Consider the following 18,512-nt stretch of genomic DNA (forward strand, 5'->3'; position numbering starts at 1 on the left):
GAAAGTTTAGAAAATTTATTAGTGTGTGTTCTTTTTTCCCTTTGAAATACCAACACAAAACGCAGCAGCAACAGATGTATGGAAGTAGCCTTGCTGGAGTCGGATTCAGGCAACATTTATAAAGAAAGAGTGCAAGATGAATGCAAAAGCTGTGGGTAGGACTTTCCACTTTGCTCTGTCCCTAAAAAATGGATTCTGTGTTAGAATCCAGCCCCCACACTGGTTTTCCTGGGAGAAAGTAACAAGAGGTAGCTGTTTTCTCTGTAGAAAATTTTAGTCAGGGATCATTTGATATTTACACCTTTTCAATGCTCAAAGAGTCATGCAGCAGGAAGCCCAGGGCCACAACTGGATAACAGGATATACAGCTGTTTTGCAAACTCAATGGCAGGAGGGGATCTGAAGGCTAACAGGTCCTTTGCCCCACAGTCAGATTCTCCAAACTTTTACTTACATCTACACCATGCTTTAGGTCACATACCAAATTAACCCTCTCACTAGGGTTGCTAGTCTACATCTCAAATATTTCCCCTAAAACACCTTTAAATGTGCAGCTGACAAAGGAGATGAGGCAGCGACAGCTTATCCCACTCATTTTCTTCCCGGTGTTTTTATTCACACACATTCTGGGCAGCACACCTGGGGATCTTGCTTGCCATAGCTAGCAGAGGAAGAAGCATAACATGGGAATGGGCAGCAGAAATGGCCTCTGCTTTTTCTCCCAATTTGTTGACGGGAGGGTGGGGACCTCAAGGCTGCAACTGAGCAATCCTACCTGTCCTCCCCAGTGTTGCAAGCAGGAGAGGGGCGAGTTGCCCCAAGCATGAGATGCCAGTCAGGCTCAAGGAATACTTTTAGTTTCACTTCATCCCTGTAAGCTCCCAAGTATTGCCTGTTTCTTAACTCCTGCTCTCTCCCTTTTGCTACTAAAATCAAAGTGCCATTAACCTCAAATCATAAGTTTCCACTGAAAACAATATTAAACATCTTTCTAGCATTGCCTCAGTTCTGTACAGTGGGTTCCCCACCTTTCTATCTCTTCTGGATTTTTGTACCATCAGCCCAGGAACACAACCAGATAGGAATACTGGCAGGTATATACATTTATAATTGCTCTTCATTTCTTATAGGTAAGGTCTCCTGTTAAATGCTCTGAAAGAGAGAGCTGGTATTCAGCAACTACTTTTTCCTTCGCTGCAATCGGAGAAGCTACAATTGTGGAACTAATGTCTTCCTCAAAGCTCTTTAAAGGGATCATAACCCCCATCTAACTTGGAATAGGTTCACCATGCCCATCAGGCAACACAGAATCATAGAGCTGGAAGAAAGGCAAAGGTCATCTCATCAAACCCACCTTCAATGAAGTAGTCACAACTAAAGAATCCCTGAAAGATAGCCACCCATATCTCCAATGAAATAAAGTCTGCCACCTTCCTAGGTTGTTCATTCCACTGTTGAAAATCTCTTACCAGGGCTTTCTTTTAGCTGGAACTCAGTTCTAGCACCTCTCAAGTGGGTGTCATTCTAAGAGAACGAGGGAGGTATTCATGGTGAGTTCTGGCACCTCTTTTTCTAGAAACATAGCGCTGTCTCCTCCCATCTGTCCTCACGTTTAGTTGGAATCGCCTTTCTTGTAACCTGAAGCCATCTGGGGCAGGGGAAAACAAGCTTGCTGGCTCTTCCATGTGACACCCCTTTAGCTATTTGAAGATGGCTATCATATCCCCTCTCCAGGCAAAACATACCCAACTCCCTCAACTGTTTTCATAAGGCTTGGTTTCCAGACCCTCGATCATCTGGGTCACCTTCCTCTGCACGTTCCAGCTTCTCAATATCCTCCTTAAATCGGAGACAGAATATTTCCCTTAGCCACAGGGAAATTCAGGTTCCTCACACTAATTACTGCTAGTGCAGTGAGCCACCGGAGAGTCGTGCAAGCTGCACAGTGTACTGACAACCGCACAAATTCTCTCCTCTTTCTTTGGCATCTCTTTCTGGTGAGGCTTCCACACTGACACAAATGCTATCTGGACGAGCCCTTGAGGCTGAGATTCCAAACCTGTGCAACACAAGAGGGGCCCAAGCCAACGTCATGCACTGCACTCTGTTGCCCCTTGAAACATGTGCAGCATTGACCCCCTTCCCTCCCAAGACACCACACATCCACACCATATAGCACATGGCTCCCCCCTAAAAAAATCCTGGGAATGGTAGTTTGCCCCTTGCAGAACTACAGTTCCCAGCGCCCGCAACAAATTACAGTTCCCAAGATTCTTGTGGATTCTTGTGCATTAAACATGACTAAAATGCAGTGCTCTTTCTACTTTTGAACACATGGCTTATAATCATCAATCTTGTTTAGAAACCTGTTTGTGACAGACTGCTTATATTTATTTATTTGTTTAAATTAGAAGTGATGAAATATTTTTATTGTTAACGTCAGCCGGAAAGTCTCAATTTTTATTTTTCTCTTTTTGTTATACAGTACCTTGGTACTCGGAATGGTTTGGCTCCTGAACACCGCAAACCTGGAAGTAAGTGTTCCGGTTTGCGAATGTTTTTCAGAAGCCAAACGTCCAACGTGGCTTCTGCTTGAGTGCAGGAAGCTCATGCAGCCAACCGGAAGCCGCACCTTGGTTTTCGAACCGTTTTGGGAGTCAAACAGGCTGCTGGAACGGATTACGTTTGAGAACCAAGGTACCACTGTGTTTGCATTTTTTAAAAAGTATTAAATACGGCCATGTATATCAACCCAAGAGACTGATTTCCTGACATATGAATTCCCAGACAAAGCCAGGGGCAGATTTAGGACAGCGCAACTGGTTCCCCTGGCCAGGGGGCAGGGGCCAACGGAGCCCCTTCTTGCTTCCTTCCCAAAGTCTAGTAAGTGTTTGCTTTGGGAAGGAGGTGTGAGGGCTCTAACAGGTTAGTGCTTTCCCAGCTTTGGGAAGCCTGGCTTTGGGAAGGCAGCACAAGCCTCGGGGAGGAGGGCAAATTCACACAGGGCGCCATATTACCAGGGTCCACCCCTGACACAGCTCGACACTACATCTGACACATTTGAAGAAATCACAGAGGCTTCACTGTAGTCCAGAGATCACAATCTCACCCTTGAGCCTAAAGGGAGGAGGGAACAATATGACCTGCAGTTACAAGGTTGTGTGGGTGTTATGGGGCAGAGCCTCTCTGCTGCCATCAACATTGCTACTGCTTGTCTGGGGTCTGAGGTCCCACAGCTTCAACTTACTGCAGATGCCACTGTTGACTTCCTATTGTCTTGGAAGCTGATGAAAAGTACAGGTGCACCTTTTTGAGCAAAAAAGGATCCCATTAAAACAACAACCATCCTATCCACATTTGTGTCCCAAGTACAGTCATACCTTGGAAGTCGAATCTGTTCCAGAAGTCCATTCGACTTCCAAAACGTTAAGAAACCAAAGCGCTGCTTCTGATTGGCTGCAGATAGCTCCTGCAACCAATCAGAAGCCCCGCCGGAGGTTTGGCTTCCAAAAGAACGTTCAAAAACTGGAACACTCACTTCTGGGTTTCAATCGTTCGGGAGCCAAGGCATTTGAGATCCAAGGTACGACTGTATTAAAACTCTGAGGGAACTTGGGTTATTGTTGCCTTCTTGTGGTTACAAAAGTGCCGTCTCTAACATTTGGCGGCCTTCCCTGGTCCTGCCCTTTGGTTGCAAAGCATGGGAGCAATGCTTGCGGGAAATCTCAGCAGCCAGCGAGGTTCCTGAATGTAGCTGCTGGTACTGGTGGTGGGAGGAATTTAGTGCCCTTCATATCTTCTTGCCCGTGATTAGCAGAAGCAGAAATGACTATGAAAAACAAAGATGAAAGCTTTTCTTGCCACAGATTTTTTTCCTGCTGTTAAATGTTTTTAGTGCGACTCTGGTTACACTGTACAGATCCCTTCAGCCGAGGCTTGGAACCCTAATGCCCCAGAACTGTACACATTAGAAGATAGTGCTGCGGGTTATCTTTTGAAAACAGGTTTTTATTTTTATTACTATTACTATGATTGCTGGGTGGTGGGTGGGGAGGAAGGTATTTCTGGGCAATCTTTCTACCTGCCATCCTGACTCTTCTACATCTTTCAAAGCAATATCCCACGGGGGGCGGGGGGGGGGAGAGGAAAAATAAGTTCCTACCTCCTTTGTATTGCAACTTGCCAATATTTAGAGGTAAGCAAGACAGAAGAGGGCCATGGAAACCAGGGAGCAAGGATTCAAGGGCTATTGTTGGGGGGTGTGTGTGTGTGTTTGTGTGTGTCACTTCTTAAGCCGCAGTGCTGCTGTGAACAGCGCAAACATCTCCCAGCAAGCAGAAATGTGTTCACACAAGAAATCCAGAGACCTCAGGTAATGTGTGTTGAAGACGACAGCAAATAGCCCTTGAAATGTCTTTCTCCATTGTCCACCACCTCAGAGGGGAAAGGGAAGGTTTGGGGATGGGAAGACATTTCAGTTCCATCTCCCGATGTCTAGGTCGAGAAGAGAGTGCAGACCAGTCTTATAAGTTAAAAACAAGTCAACGTGCAAAATATACAGACACCTTCCACATATGTAAATATAACGCAGTGCTGGGCTGAAATGCAACTCCTTGGCACTCCAGCGCCCCCACAGGATGTGGAAGAGAGAGGAATGGAAGAGGGATCAACGTGGTTCAGTTTTTGCAGCTGGATATCTGGGGTGGAGTAAGAACGTGTCCTCGGGTATCCTCAAACCCCAGATGCCAGGGTGTCAACAAAAGGGCTTGGAAAACTCCTGGTTGCAATCACTGAATTTTCTAACTCCTCCAGTGTATGGCAGATTGTCCCTGAATGCATCATCTCCAGTGCTGAGACACCGTGGGTGAAGTGGGGCGAAGAGTACCTTCCCCATTTTGCTTACAGGATAGCTGCTCATTCCAGATCTGGCCAGAAGTCACGGGCGATGAACGTCGGTGGGGTTGGTTTCCTGCTGGATCGCGGTATGGCTGGCAGAAATACGCAGAACAGGAAACATGCCGGGGGCGGGCAGGGAAGAAGATGACACACATGCAGCGAGAATGGCAGGCTCCTGGCGAGTAGCCTTGACTCAGAAGCAAGCCCGTTTGAGGTGGCCGTCCCCAGAGACTCCAGCACTTGGGAGACCTATGAAAATCTACCTCCGAAGGGCCATGGCACTTCCCATCCTCTGGTGTCTGGCGGTGGGACGGGGGACACCTTTGTAAGCAAGTGGGACAGGCATCCTTGCTCCTCCTTGCTGAGGAAGAACTCTGCTTTTCTGGGGATGAGGAGAACAAGGGCCCGCTCACTCCAGCACTCTCCGGCCTTCCTCCGCCCAGCTGCCCACTCCCTGCCCCACAGGGCACTAGAGCAGAGGAGGTACGTCCCCACCTACTGCTGCCTTCAGGACACACTGTCGGGAGGAGCGGTCCTTCTTGAGAGGCAGGTCCTGGCCACTTTGGGGAAGCAGGCTTCATCCGCTTCATCTGGACGTGACCCCCAGAGCCTGCTTCATGTTCTCATACACAACGTAGCTGATGCTGACGGCGGGAATGACCTTCATGAAGTTGGGGGCAATGCCGCGGTAGAGGCCCAGCACCCCTTCTCGAGAGAGGATGTGCCTGAAGAGGCCCAGCATGCTCAGCTGTGGGGCACCTTCAATGGTTGCTGCAGAGAGAAGGGAAAGGAGCAGAGAGGTCAGGGCCACATGTTTGAAAGCTTATCCAACAAAGTTCCAGGAGAGGGTCGCTTCTGTTTCTGTAAATGGCCCCAGCTTTTAATTAACGTTAAAGCTGTTTCAGCATAGGAATGGAATGAGAACGTTCAGTGAGACCCGACCAAGGAGGTTCCTGCATCAACAGTGATTGGATGGAACCCACCCCTGCTCGGGCCCACCCGACCTCTGTGTGGGAATGATCAGGGAGGCAGGAGAGGATATATTGTTTAATAATATCCTTCCTAACTTGCTTTAGCAAGTCCCTTTACTTAGCAGAGTACATTCCCCTTTTAAATGTGCACAGCAGTTAGGTGGTTGCAGGCTCGTATAAGCTTCTCAATATAGGATTCCTGGTAATCCCCTTTTCTCCCCCTTAAAAAGAACAGACACAACACAATCTTGTGTAAAAAGTATAAAAGAAGTTTACTCACACATTCAGTTCACAGATGGATCCCTGAAGGCAGATTTAGGTTACAAAGTATATACACGTGGAATCTATCCCATATGGAGATAATCCCTTTGTCTTCTGTTGGCTGAAAGCCAACAGAACATCTCTAGCTAAAAAGCTGTTGCTTCTCCAATGAATGGAGTCAAAGAGAGAGAGGGGGCTGTATGCCTAGTGCTTTTGTTACCTGCACAGGTAAGGTCATGCCCACCTCTAGTCACATGCAGAGGAAGCCTGTCCCAGCCCAGGAGGAAACATGAAGTTTTCTACTAGCTGGAGCAAACATCCCCTTTCATGTCCACTCTAGGAATGTTGTATTTGACTGCTCTCTGTGTATCTTGGTGAGGCCTATCCAACAATCCAGAGCAGAGTTGTCAACTTCAGTGCCAGCTCCAGGTTTCAGAGGGCCCTTGGCAAGATGTCCTCAGTAGGTGTCCCCCCCCCCCGGATCGAGCCCCCCACTCCTCCTCACTGACAGTCTCTCACTGCCCTCTTCCTTTGGGCCAAATCCCAAACTGCCCTGAGGGCGAGTGCAAGGCATGTGAACGATGGCGCTGTGTCACAGGCCTGGAGAACCTCTGCCTCCCGGGCCGAATCAGGCTGTGTTCTCTAAGCCACCTGCCCCACACCTGATATCATAGGACATTAGGTGTGGGACAGGAAAAGGTGTAGCTGCAAAGGAGCAACATGTGCTCCTGGTCTTTCCCTGCCATGCAGGGCTTGCTGTCAGTGCTAACAGCAAGCCTTCCTGGGATCAGCTGTGCTACAGAGTCTCCAACAAGGAACTCCATGGTAGAGCTGATCACTGCTGAAGGCAGGGCTTGCTGTCAGGAACAATCAGCTGACCAGCGCAGACAGCAAGCCCAGCTTGGGAGCTCAAAAGTGAAGGGGTTCTGTGCAAGGGAACGTTTCTCATCTGCAAACCAGCTTGAATTCATGGGAGGCAATGATGACTTCAGGTGATTGACTTGTGAGCAACCTGATGCCCACCTCTGATACTTGCCTCAACCACATCCCTACCTGCTTGTGCACTGTCTCACCAGAGTGTTACATGTTCTGGCGATCTCCTGCTTGGACTACTTCAATGCGCTCTGCGTGGGTCTACCTTTGCAGGCGACTCAGAAACTACAATTAATCCAGAACGTGACTGGTGACTGGGAACAGCCTCTGGGACCATATAACACCGGTCCCGAAAGGCCTACACTGGCTCCCAGTAAGTTTTCGACCACAATTCAAACTGTTGGTGTTGACTTTAAAAGCCCTAAACGGCCTTGGCTCTGTATACCTGAAGGAGTGTCTCCACCCACATCGTTCAGCCCGGACACTGATGTCCAGCTCCGAGGGCCTTCTGGTGGTTCCCTTGTTCCGAGAAGTGAGGTTACAGGGAACCAAGCAGAGGGCCTTCCTATCTGCAGAATGCTGTCTCATGAGATGTCAAGGAGATAAATAACTATACAACTTTTAGAAGACATCTGCAGGCAGCCCTGTACTGGGAAGTCTTTAACGTTTGATGTTTTACTGTGGTTTTATAATTGGAAGCTGCCCAAAGAGCCTAGCGCTGCCTGATGAGATCACAGAGCAGAGTCAGGTGAAGCCTGACGGTGTGTGTGTGTGTGTGTGTGTGTGTAGAGGTCTAAACTGAAAACTCATGGTCAGCCTTGAAACTCAGCAAGGATGAGGAGATATTGTTATGTTAACAGGCCATTGTTTCTTAGCCCTTCCAGGCTCTCTTCCCCCCTCCTCTCAGAGTTTCTTCCCCACACTCCTTATGTCCCCCTATTGTTAATGGGGCTTTGCAGTTAGTCCAGCCTCCTGCTCATTACACCTGAGTCACAGCCACCTTCAGTGCTCTCCTTGGAGGCCAGACTGTCTGGACGATGCTGCAATCTCACCTTGGGCTTGCATCCGGGTCCGCACCAGAGCTAGCGGGTAGCTGGCGATCTGGCCGCAGGTGCTGGAGACAGTGCCACAGCCCAAGAGCACCAGAACGCCTGGGTCAGCTGTGTCCTTGCTGTACTTCTGCAACCAGGTGTTCTTCAGCGTCTGCCGCAAAAGGAAGGGGAGAGGGGAAGTCAGTAACTTGGGAATCTGGCACAGGTGCATCCCAGGGCCTAACACAGATGGGGAGGTAGCAGCTTTCATGCCGAGCCTTGGAATCTGGCGAGATTTAGCCACTCAGCATGGGAGAGAAAGGGTTCCTGCAAGAGTGGTGGCAGTGTCTTTCAAAAGGGCCTCCAGGAGAAAAGGCTTCCAGGTCAGTATCCTTCCTCACAGAGGACTAGCAGAATGCTGTGTTACTTTTATGGTTGTTAGCTGCTCTGAGCCTGGCTTCGGCTGGGGAGGGCATGATACAAATTTATTATTATTATTATTTGAGGTTGAGTTTCCCTTGCTGTTTGTGCCAACCCCATGCCCAGTCACTCACCTCGTAAACTGCCAGGTCAATGCCAGCGTAGGGAATGATGCCCAGCATGTTTGGCAGGTAGCCCTTGTAAAAGGCACGGATCCCTTCCTTCCGCAGGACCTGCCTGGCACAGTCCGCCACCCCTGAGTACTGACCCGTCTTGCGGAGGGTGAGCCGGGTTTTTAGAACCTGGAGAGGGAGGGGGAGTCAGATGAACTAAGGCATGAATATCCCTCTTTTATCCGTCACCCCCTCATATTAAGCAACAGCACCCAGTCTGCAATCACGACAGCCATGTTTCTCTAGATGGCACAGGGAAAGAGACCGGTACAGTCATACCTCATGTTACGTTTGCTTCAGGTTGCGCGTTTTCAGGTTGCGCCCTGCGGCGACCCGGAAGTACTGGAAAGGGTTACTTCTGGGTTTCGCCGCTCGCACATGTGCAGACGCGCAAAATGACATCACATGCATGCGCAGAAGCGGCGAATCGTGACCCGCACATATGCAGATGTGGGTTGCATTCTTTTCAGGTTGCGAACGGGCCTCCAGAACGGATCCCGTTCGCAACCAGAGGAACCACTGTACATCTGAAATGAAACTTTGTTAAATAAAATCCCACCATACTGAAAAGAAATGATCAGGACCTTTCTGTCCCTTAAATACAAAATTTCCTTCTGGTGAAATGTCTTCATAGTATCTGTCCACAAATTAGCAGGGACAATGGAGAAATTGCACTGCAGAGGTCTGCTTGGTTGGGGCAGAGGGGAATACTTCTCCTAGGCCTGTATTAGTTAGCAGTACAATGGAACATCGGTTCTCGAACAACTCCATTGACGAAAGTTTCAGAACCCAAACGCTGAAAACCCGGAGGTAAACGCTTCCGTTTTTGAATGCACCTCGGAAGTTGAGCGGCTTCCGCTGTGTGAAAATTTTCTCGATTGAATTTGCTGACAGCCCTTTGCGCCTCGGTTTTCGAACGTTTCAGAAGTTGAACTGTCTTCCAGAATCGATTACGTTCAAAAATCGAGGTTCCACTTTAGTGCTAGGTTCTCACATTCATTTGGGCGGATATCATGGATGAAGTCAGCAACAGAATAAGAATCGGCCCCTCAAGCTCTACTACCAAAGAAAACTTACCTCCATGGGGTAGATTATGGTCTGTGCTGTGGCACCAGCCAGGGAGCCAGCAATAAATCTCTCCTGCACCCTCAGTGTTTCCTGCTGCCCACGAATTGCCCGCTTGATCTGCAACGATAAGCAATGGATTGCGAGCCACAGATAGATTTGGTGAACTCTCCCCTTAGGCACTTTGGGCTGAGTGAAGGCAATGCAGCTGAGTAAAAGAAGCGTGATCCTTTTAGGGCGAGTTCTTGCAATAAAGACATGCCCAAGGTGGAGTTCCAGGCACTTAGGTATGGGAAATACTGTGCAGCATGAAGTCATTGCTCTGTCCAGTAATGAAGGACTTTAAAAAAAGGAATTAAAATGCTGTGCGCACGTGCACAGGGACAACATCCAAAGCTGCAGCCCCGTCCCCAGGCCGTACCTGTTCGTAGGCCATGAACTTGATGGCAGACTCAGGTGCGATCTTGAGCACATTGATCCCGTTGCCTCGCCACAGGGAGCGGATGCCTCCTTCGCGTATCATGCCTCGCAGTCCGCCCAAAACGTTCATACTGTTGTTCTTGGAGGCGTGAACCTACAAGCAAGATGGAACCACAACATCAGGGTCTGGGCAAGGAAAAGAGAACCGCCCCTTCTTCTTGACAGCATAAGCAACAATGGGCATTTTTCAGGGGTTGGGGCATCAATGAAAAGCCAGTGTGTGTTGCGGGAGCTGCATCCCAGTATCCTTTGCAGCATTCCAAAAAGGCCCCTCAAATTTCACAATGGAGCCCACTGGGAAGGCACAGGAGGCAAGATTGCTAAATGCACAAGATTTAAAGACTCCCAGAAGGTGTTGCTGCTATTTTCTGGGAGAAAGGAGGAAGGATGCAGACGGAAGTCAAGGTTGGCGTTTATCCTATGGAAAAATTAGGAACACTAGGAAAAGACTCTGACACAGCCATGTTCTTCTTCATTGTGGCTGATGCAACTCTTTGATTGCACACAGTGTCCTCTATGGTGTGCAGTGGTTAGAGTGTTAGACTAAGACCTGGGAGAGCTTGGAAAAAAGCTTGGGATATGAGTGCAATAACTAAATACCGTATTTTTTGCTCTATAAGACTCACTTTTTCCCTCCTAAAAAGTAAGGGGAAATGTGTGTGCATCTTATGGAGCGAATGCAGGCTGTGCAGCTATCCCAGAAGCCAGAACAGCAAGAGGGATTGCTGCTTTCACTGCGCAGCGATCCTGCTTGCTGTTCTGGCTTCTGAGATTCAGAATATTTTTTTCCCTGTTTTCCTCCTCCAAAAACTAGGTGCGTCTTGTGGTCTAGAGCAAAAAATACGGGTAAATGAAATCTGTTTCCCTAAATGTTAAGGTTTGCTTAGGGGAGTAGATAAGGTTTAACACTTGTCAGAAAGTAAGCCACCTTCTGCGAAGGTATAAGCTCTGTAGGTCTTGCATGCACCTCTCCACTTCCCCCAACATCCAGTCTCTCCTCCCATTTGCTATCTTCAAATGCTGCGGGCGAAGAGATTGGTCTTTTTCAACAGTTCCCAAGGCCAGTCTTTCAAAACGTACTTCAAACAGTGGTCACGGTATTTCAAAATGTGTTTTGGGCCATGCCATAGGGAGCTGTGGTCTCCGCTGGGAGTTTAATGCCAAGGGCAGAAGCTAAGAGGCGCAAGAAGTTTTGAACTCACACGCCGACTTTCAGCAAATGGCCAGCTCTGCTGTAGTTGAGCCTGCAGATAATAGCATCGCTTGCACTCATCAGTGTGCTGTCTTTGGACTTGGTGGAATTCCAAGACCAGTAAACCCAATGAGAAGGCTAATTTCCCCTGTTTCCCCTGCCATATTTCAGGAATGTAGCTGTTTCCCCTGCCATATTTCAGGAATCAGGGAGGTACCGTATTTTTCGCTCTATTAGACACACCGGACCATAGGACACACCTCCCGCAAAAGCCAGGGATAGCTGTGCGAAGCCTCCGCAGGGCAGCAGGATGAAGGCTTCCCGCTGCCCTGCGGAGGCTTCGTGCTGCTAAAGCAGAAGCTAGAGGGAGCTCTGTGCAGTGCTCCCTCTAGCTGTTCTGGCTTCTGGGGTAGCCCGTGAAGCCTCCGCAGGGCAGCGGGGAGCCTTCATCCCGCTGCCCTGCGGAGGCTTCGCGGGCTACCCCAGAGCTGCTCAGGAGCGCAGGGCATATGCGCGCAGCCTGCCCGCTGCTCCCAGGGCTGGAGGGGGAAGCCCGGGTCCCCCCCCCAGCCCCAAAGAGCAGCTCAGGGAGCAGCCTGCCCACTGCTCCCATAGCTTGTTGGGGCTGGCGGGGGAAGCCCCAAAGAGCGGCTCAGGAGCGCGCATCTGCGCGAAGCCTGCCCCCTGCTCCCAGGGCTGGAGGAGGAAACCCCGGTTTTCCCCGCCAGCCCCAAAGAGCAGCTTAGGAGCGTGCCGCACTCCGGCAATTTAGCTCCAGGGACCACACATTCGCTCCATGAGACGCGCAGACATTTCCCCTTAGTTTTTCAGAGGGAAAAAGTGTCTCTTATGGAGCGAAAAATACGGTAAGTGAAAGACCCCTGAACCTGTTGGCTCCTGCCCTTTGGGGCAGCCCTTTTTCTCCTTTTATAGTCTTCGTGTGTAACATGCTATGTAAAAAAAACAAAACTGGTCATAACATCCTCAGCATGGCATTCTGGGACAAAACAGAGGCCCTTTTGAGTTTGTCATTGCCCCACACCACATGAACTGATGCCACCATTCCAGGTCCCAATGCAGAATGAAATACTGTTTCCCCTCCCTCCGTAATTCTTAGCAGCTCCTTGCCTGCATGAAGACTTTCAGTCGGTCCAATGGGGCAGTTCCAGTCCTGGAGACAGCACCAGCCATGGCTCCAGCAATGAGCTGCTTCCACCACATCCCTGTCTTCTTCTCCTTCTCGGAAAACTCATCTGGGACGGTGAGGCACTCGCCAATGTCAAGGACCTGCAGATGAATGCGGTCAGAAGAGGAAAAAGCTAAAGAAAAGACAAGCAGCTCTGCCCATATTTGACTGAGAAGCATCTGTTATTAAGGCGACACCTCCAGGGTGGAATCTAGACACATATAAAAAAAAGTTGTGAAAATGTTTTTTAAAAAAACAAAAAACGCTTTGAAAAACATGTTGAATTTGCCATAGCTCACCATCACCATCTAGTGTCTCATTTGTGTAATGCCCTTTGCAACACACTTAAAACGTTTTATTTGCAGCTGTCTAGCTGAGTCCCAGGTCTGGATTTACAAATATTCTAAATGCTCCAAAACGTCAATTTCCACCACATTTTAGATTCAAAATTTCAAAATGGAATTTTGTTTAATGGGTGTTTTCTATTGAGCATTGAAATCCGAGTACTTCTCAAGTATTCGTTGGACTTTCTTGCTTATTTTGACTCAGGCAAATGTAATATATGCCATTTCATAACCTCTCAACTTTCAAATACTACATGATGTCAGCTGCTGTAATGGTTCTAGGGGTTGCTCGTGTGTAAATCGGCGCCACACCTGGCTGGGTTGCCTGAGTGAACCCTTTCTGTCTGGACAGCCACTCGCCCGTGGCTGTCTCAATCGCTGGCAGAATCCGTCAGTGGGCGTTTCTTGAACTTCTTCCAGCAAAGAAGCTCTTTGACGCCTAGTCTCCGCCTATTTTCCCTGCGCGGAAGCCTTCTGCGCAAGGAGGGTGTGGGCATCGGAGGACCCGTGCTCTCCCCGCTGGTCCCCGGCGAGGAGTCTTGGAGCCACCTCGCCGATTCCCCCATCTGCCCCCTTTCTCCACTGGTGCTACGCTGATTTCCTTCCCCAGAAGATGTGCTGCTTCTCTCCCTCCTGGGACGCTCTCCAGCATCCCTCTGGAGCCCTCCCTCTCCCTCTGGCTCCGATGGCAGTTCACTGACAGCTAGCAAATGCTATCGCATATCAGTCGTGCAGTAAGAACGAAACCTGCTCCAAGCTTCCAGCATTCTAGCCAGTGAACACAAAGACACTGGGAATGACTGAGATGCTCCCGAGACTTTGTTTTCTTAAAATCGTTTAATTAAATCAAATCACTTTGACGCTGCAGTCCTACAAATCAATGGAGTAAACACAGGAGGGCTTGTTCTGAGCAAACATGGATGGGATTGAATTGCAAACATATTCAACCTTATATTTAGGCTTTTGCTCGTTTGGATTGACTTATAATGCTCTCCTATTCCATGCAGCTGCGGTGGAATGTTTCCCTGCCTCCCTTCCAAGAATTCTGCCAGTGGATCTGCCATAGCCCATCCCATAGCAGGGAGTGTAAATCACAGTAGATCACAGAAGCCTTGGCTACACCAGCCAGCTAATAACCTGCAGCAGATCCTGTTCAAGGGCAGCAGGAGTTTAATACTGAAAACATTCCTGCGCTCAAGGACTCACATGATTTAATAAGACTAAGCAGAAGATCAGACACATGCAAAAAAAGATCAGTTTGCAGAGAGCTTATTGTAGCGGCAAAAGGCACGGCCGATATTAATGTCGTCAGAGCACCAATGTCCTTGGATCTCCTCACTTTGGTAAATATTCTCTGGTCTGTTTCGGCTAGAGAGAACCCACACCTTCGCTATGCTTGCATTAACACACACCGATAGTTACAGCTTCCTTTATATACTGTACATTCTCCCTCTTCTCAGGATGATAGGTTTAAATAGATATAATATTCTCTCCCATATATATATATGAATGAATATGAAGTGATTATTTTAGGAGAGATGTGGGGTAAACGAGTCTGTGCAATATCAGCAGAAGCAACACAACACACACATGCACAACGTTCTCAAAAGCAAAGAGCAGTGCTGGATTTACGTATAAGCTAAACAAGCTATAGCTTAGGGCCCCAGTCTCTTGGGCCCCCCCCAAAAAAATTTAAAGGGAAAAAACCCTGAATGTACATTTCCAAAATATAAGATAAAAAAGAAATAAAATAAAACCCGTATTTTGTGTTGTGTAGGCTCCTATTTGTTATGTGCAAATGGCTTTTGATACCTATTAGGTCCATCAATTACCATACAGCATATATTCAACACAAAAATACAGCGACAATTTGTTGTTGGCAAAGGACAGCTGGACATATCAAGGGCCCCATTACCTTCAGTAGCTTAGGGCCTCATCAAACCTAAATCTGGCCCTGGAAAAGAGTGACACTTCTATAGTGAGATGGCAAATTTGTGCAATTTTTATTATTATTATTGAAGAAATAATATTTCGCTGAGAGTGAAATAAGGCAAGCAAGGCCGTGGCTGGGTTATAGGACACAAGGAAATATTTTAGCTAGCGTTGTCTAGAGTGTTTGTCTAGGAACCAGGGAGACTTAGGGTCAAATCTTCACACAACCACAAAGCTCACTGCCTATCGCCACCACAAGCGCCTGCCCACAGCTGCCACAGGAAGCAAGGAAACATGGCAACACCTGGTTTGGTCCTGAGCGACACAATGGAAATTGAGCATACTGGCTTAGAGAGGTAAAAGGGGTGGGGAAGAAACAGGGAGCCTGGATCCAATAGAGTAGACCTGTTGAAATCAATGGATCCAATTTAGTCACATTCATTAATGTCAATGGGTCTACTCTGAGTAAAACATAGTGGAATGCCAGCCAGGGATTCTGGAGAGATGCCTTGGGACCTCAAGGCAGTCTGTGGGTTAGGAGGGGGAGAAAAGAAAGCCCCAGCCACAGAGACTTAGCCCTACCATCTCATGCTCCCCCAGGATGGACTCGAAGCCTTTGGGGCGCCTGTAGTCACTTTCCCACAGCTCAGCCAGGGACAGCAGCCATGAATTCCCATGGATCCCCGAGGTGCTCTGGCCATCGGGGCCCTTCCTGACGGGAGACAGGTCTTCCATGCCGGGAATGCGTAGGAAAGTGCAGGGCACCACAAGGAGGGCACACGATAAACCCTCCTGCAATCTCCTAATGGGATTGGAGGGATAATCAGGGGGAGGGGCTTGGGTGCGAGAGCCAATCCCATTGGCACCTACGGATTAGGACTGCCTGGGCTCTTGGCCTCTGACCCATTCCACCCACAGGCTCCCCAGTCCTCTCTGTGTCGGGCACTCAACACCTGGAGTTCCATCGGCCGCCATCTCTTATCTCTCTCTCGAAGTGCAGCAGGGGAGAAAGGGATGCTGGTGAAATAGTCAGATCTGAGCTCAACAGGGCATGTTGGAGAGCGAAGAGTGTAAGGTAGGATTGTGCCTAGAGGGCCTTGAAAGTGACCAAGCCCCTTCTCCCCTGGCCTTCCAGCTGACACTATGGGCAAAGTCTGGCAAACAGGGAGGGGAGAGACACACATTGTGTTTAAATATAAACTTTAATCTTCCCTGTTCCGATCTGCTGATGAGATTAGCGTGGCTGGAACAGGACAGTGAAGAAAGAGGGCCTTGGCCAGCACCCAGTCCAGGGATCTAGGAAGGGAACTATTTCCCTTCCTATTTCCTCCCGCCTCCTGTAGAGTTCAGGAAGGGTGGAAAGGGAGATGGGGAGACATCACAGGAAGCTTCCGTCCTGTTCCCTGGAAATCCTTGGCTCCTGGCTATGCTTCACGCTCCCTGCTTCCTTGAGGGGCAGGCGATTCCAGGAGCAGCCTTTTCCCAATGGCAACTTTCTTGTGGGGATGGTTTCCTACAGGTTTGCTGCATTTTAATGAGGATTTTATTCACTGGTTCTGAGCGTGGAAAAGCATGAAGTACAAGACAGACAGTACAAGCCTGGTATTTGCTTCCGGCGGGGATGTCCCTTCCCCTAAAGTAACAGATTGATACTCTGGGAGTACTCCAGTACTTCAGGATTCTGATAGGTCAGCAGAGTAGCTTCTGCAGCTAGGAGTGCTTATGCCTAGCTAGCTTGGAATGTTTTGCCAGCTATGGCTATTCCTAGATCAGGATAGTCCAGCCTCCCTTGTTCATGCTCTGATGACCTCCCATATGGATTATGGTAATGTGCTGTGTGAACTGTGGGAGGCAGTGGAAGGCAGGAGTGCCTGGCATGCTCTGGTCCATGGGGTCATGAAGAGTCGGACACGACTAAACTACTAAACTACTAAACAACAACAACAACAACAACAACAATGTGCTGTGTGTAGGACTACCTCAAAGATGGTCTGCAGCAGAGGTTGTCAAACTAAGGCCTGCAGGCTGGATACGGCCCACCAGGCTCATTAATCCGGCCCGCTAACCTTGCGAAGCCTGCCGCCCGCTTGGTCAGTCCCCGCACTAAACAGGCGCGGCACAGAGGCCTTGCCGCATGGAGACTGACTTCAGCGACGCAGCATGGCTTCTGATTGGCTGCAGGAGGCAGCCGAGCAGGAGAAAGCAGCAGCGGTGCGGAGGCTGCCCAGGCCAGCGGTATCTGGGTGCCGCCCCTTCCTTCCCGCTAAGGTGGCCAAACGGGAGGAAGCGGCCGAGCGGGAAGGAAGTGGCAGCAGTATGGAGGCTGCCTCTGCCACCCAGACCAGCAGCATGGGCTCTGTGCCCTGCCAAGACAGAGGACACTGATGCTGCCAAAGACAAGGCGGCAGCGGCAGCATGAGTGGTAAAGGCAGGAAGGGGGCCTTTTGGGAGGGGGGGTACTGTGATAGGAATTTTGAGGTCTTAGATATATGCTAAATGTTCATAAGTGTACCAACCAAGCACGTACATAGATCAGCACAGGAAGACCAACCTGGAACCATTTTGATTCCGAAACTGAGTACCGTATTTTTCGGCTCATAGGGTGCACCTAGTTTTTTTTGGGGGGAAATAAGGAAAACATTCCCCCCCAGGCGCGGGGCTGGTGTGGGGGAAGCCCAAGCTTCCCCCGACCCCAGCCCCCAGAACAGGCAGCTCTGTGCAAGCCGTGGGAGAGCTGCGCGACTTCGCGCAGCCCTCCCATGGCTTGCTGAGAGCTGCGCGAAGCCCGAAGCCTGGGGGGTGCTGAGCTCAGCGCACCCCCAGGCTTCGGGGTGCAGGTAGCTCTCCACAAGGCTTGCGAAGTCGTGCAGCTCTCCCATGGCTTGTGGATAGCTTCCTGAAGCCTGGAGAGCGAGAGGGGTCGGTGCGCACAGACCCCTCTCGCTCTCCAGGCTTCAGCGAAAGCCTGCATTCGCCCCATAGGACGCACACACATTTCCCCTTCATTTTTGGAGGGGAAAAAGTGCGTCCTATAGGGTGAAAAATACGCTAAATGTTTTCTCTACAAGGTCAAAGTGGGAAACCTCCCCATTGTCTCTTTCCTCACAAATCCTGTCTTAAGGGCACATTTAAGATATGAATAGGGTGTGAGCCTGTGACCTGGCCCAGAAACTAAGTATTTATCACTACCAAAGAATGGCCAGGCTCCCAGGAAATCCAATCAAGTAACCTGCCAGACAGGAGAAAAACAACATTCAATATCTGTTTTAAGACCGCCTTTTCTGTGATGTAGGTATGATGTATCTGAGGGGTGGTCTTAGGTTACACCCCTTTTGTGATGTATGTATGATGTTTCTGGGGGTGGTCTTGATCTACAGGGTGGCAATTTAAAAAGGCCTTGCATGCCATTTTTCTGGGTTCTTCCTCCTCTCCTGCGGGTGAGGGGAGCACCCTGTTGCAACAGATCAATAAAGATCAAGCTTACTAGCTGCTCTGCTTCTCAATATTCTCTGGTTGGCCTCTGTTATTCTCTCCTACCAATAGGGAACCTATGTAAGGACTCTATATGGGCTCTTGGATACCCCATAAGGGAAAAGGGCATATTTTTATTTACAACAGTACTTTCAGGAGGTGGTGGGTCTGGCTCCCCACAAGGTCTGAGGGACAGTGGACCGGCCCACTCCTGAAA

General features: G+C 49.3%; 1 protein-coding gene across 2 annotated transcripts in view; it reads right to left on the reverse strand.

Moving 5' to 3' along the window:
* Positions 1-18,512, reverse strand: part of LOC310696914 (mitochondrial adenyl nucleotide antiporter SLC25A23-like) — a 58,148-nt gene continuing 39,636 nt past the window's right edge. Inside the window, exons 5-11 of one of the 2 annotated variants that reach the window (XR_014520786.1) lie at positions 12,491-12,649; positions 10,112-10,264; positions 9,703-9,810; positions 8,587-8,754; positions 8,054-8,204; positions 1,913-5,667; positions 1-1,714 (exon numbers count right to left, since the gene is read on the reverse strand). Coding sequence is in view for 1 of the 2 variants with exons in the window: in XM_083483104.1 (XP_083339230.1) it covers positions 5,483-5,667; positions 8,054-8,204; positions 8,587-8,754; positions 9,703-9,810; positions 10,112-10,264; positions 12,491-12,649 (924 nt within the window). In the remaining variant the exon portion in view is untranslated. Of the gene's footprint in view, positions 5,668-8,053; positions 8,205-8,586; positions 8,755-9,702; positions 9,811-10,111; positions 10,265-12,490; positions 12,650-18,512 lie in introns of both variants that reach the window. The other variant, XM_083483104.1, reaches the window with a different exon arrangement.

Source organism: Podarcis liolepis (assembly GCF_965112155.1).
Source record: "Podarcis liolepis genome assembly, chromosome: 17".
Classification (NCBI taxonomy): domain Eukaryota; kingdom Metazoa; phylum Chordata; class Lepidosauria; order Squamata; family Lacertidae; genus Podarcis; species Podarcis liolepis.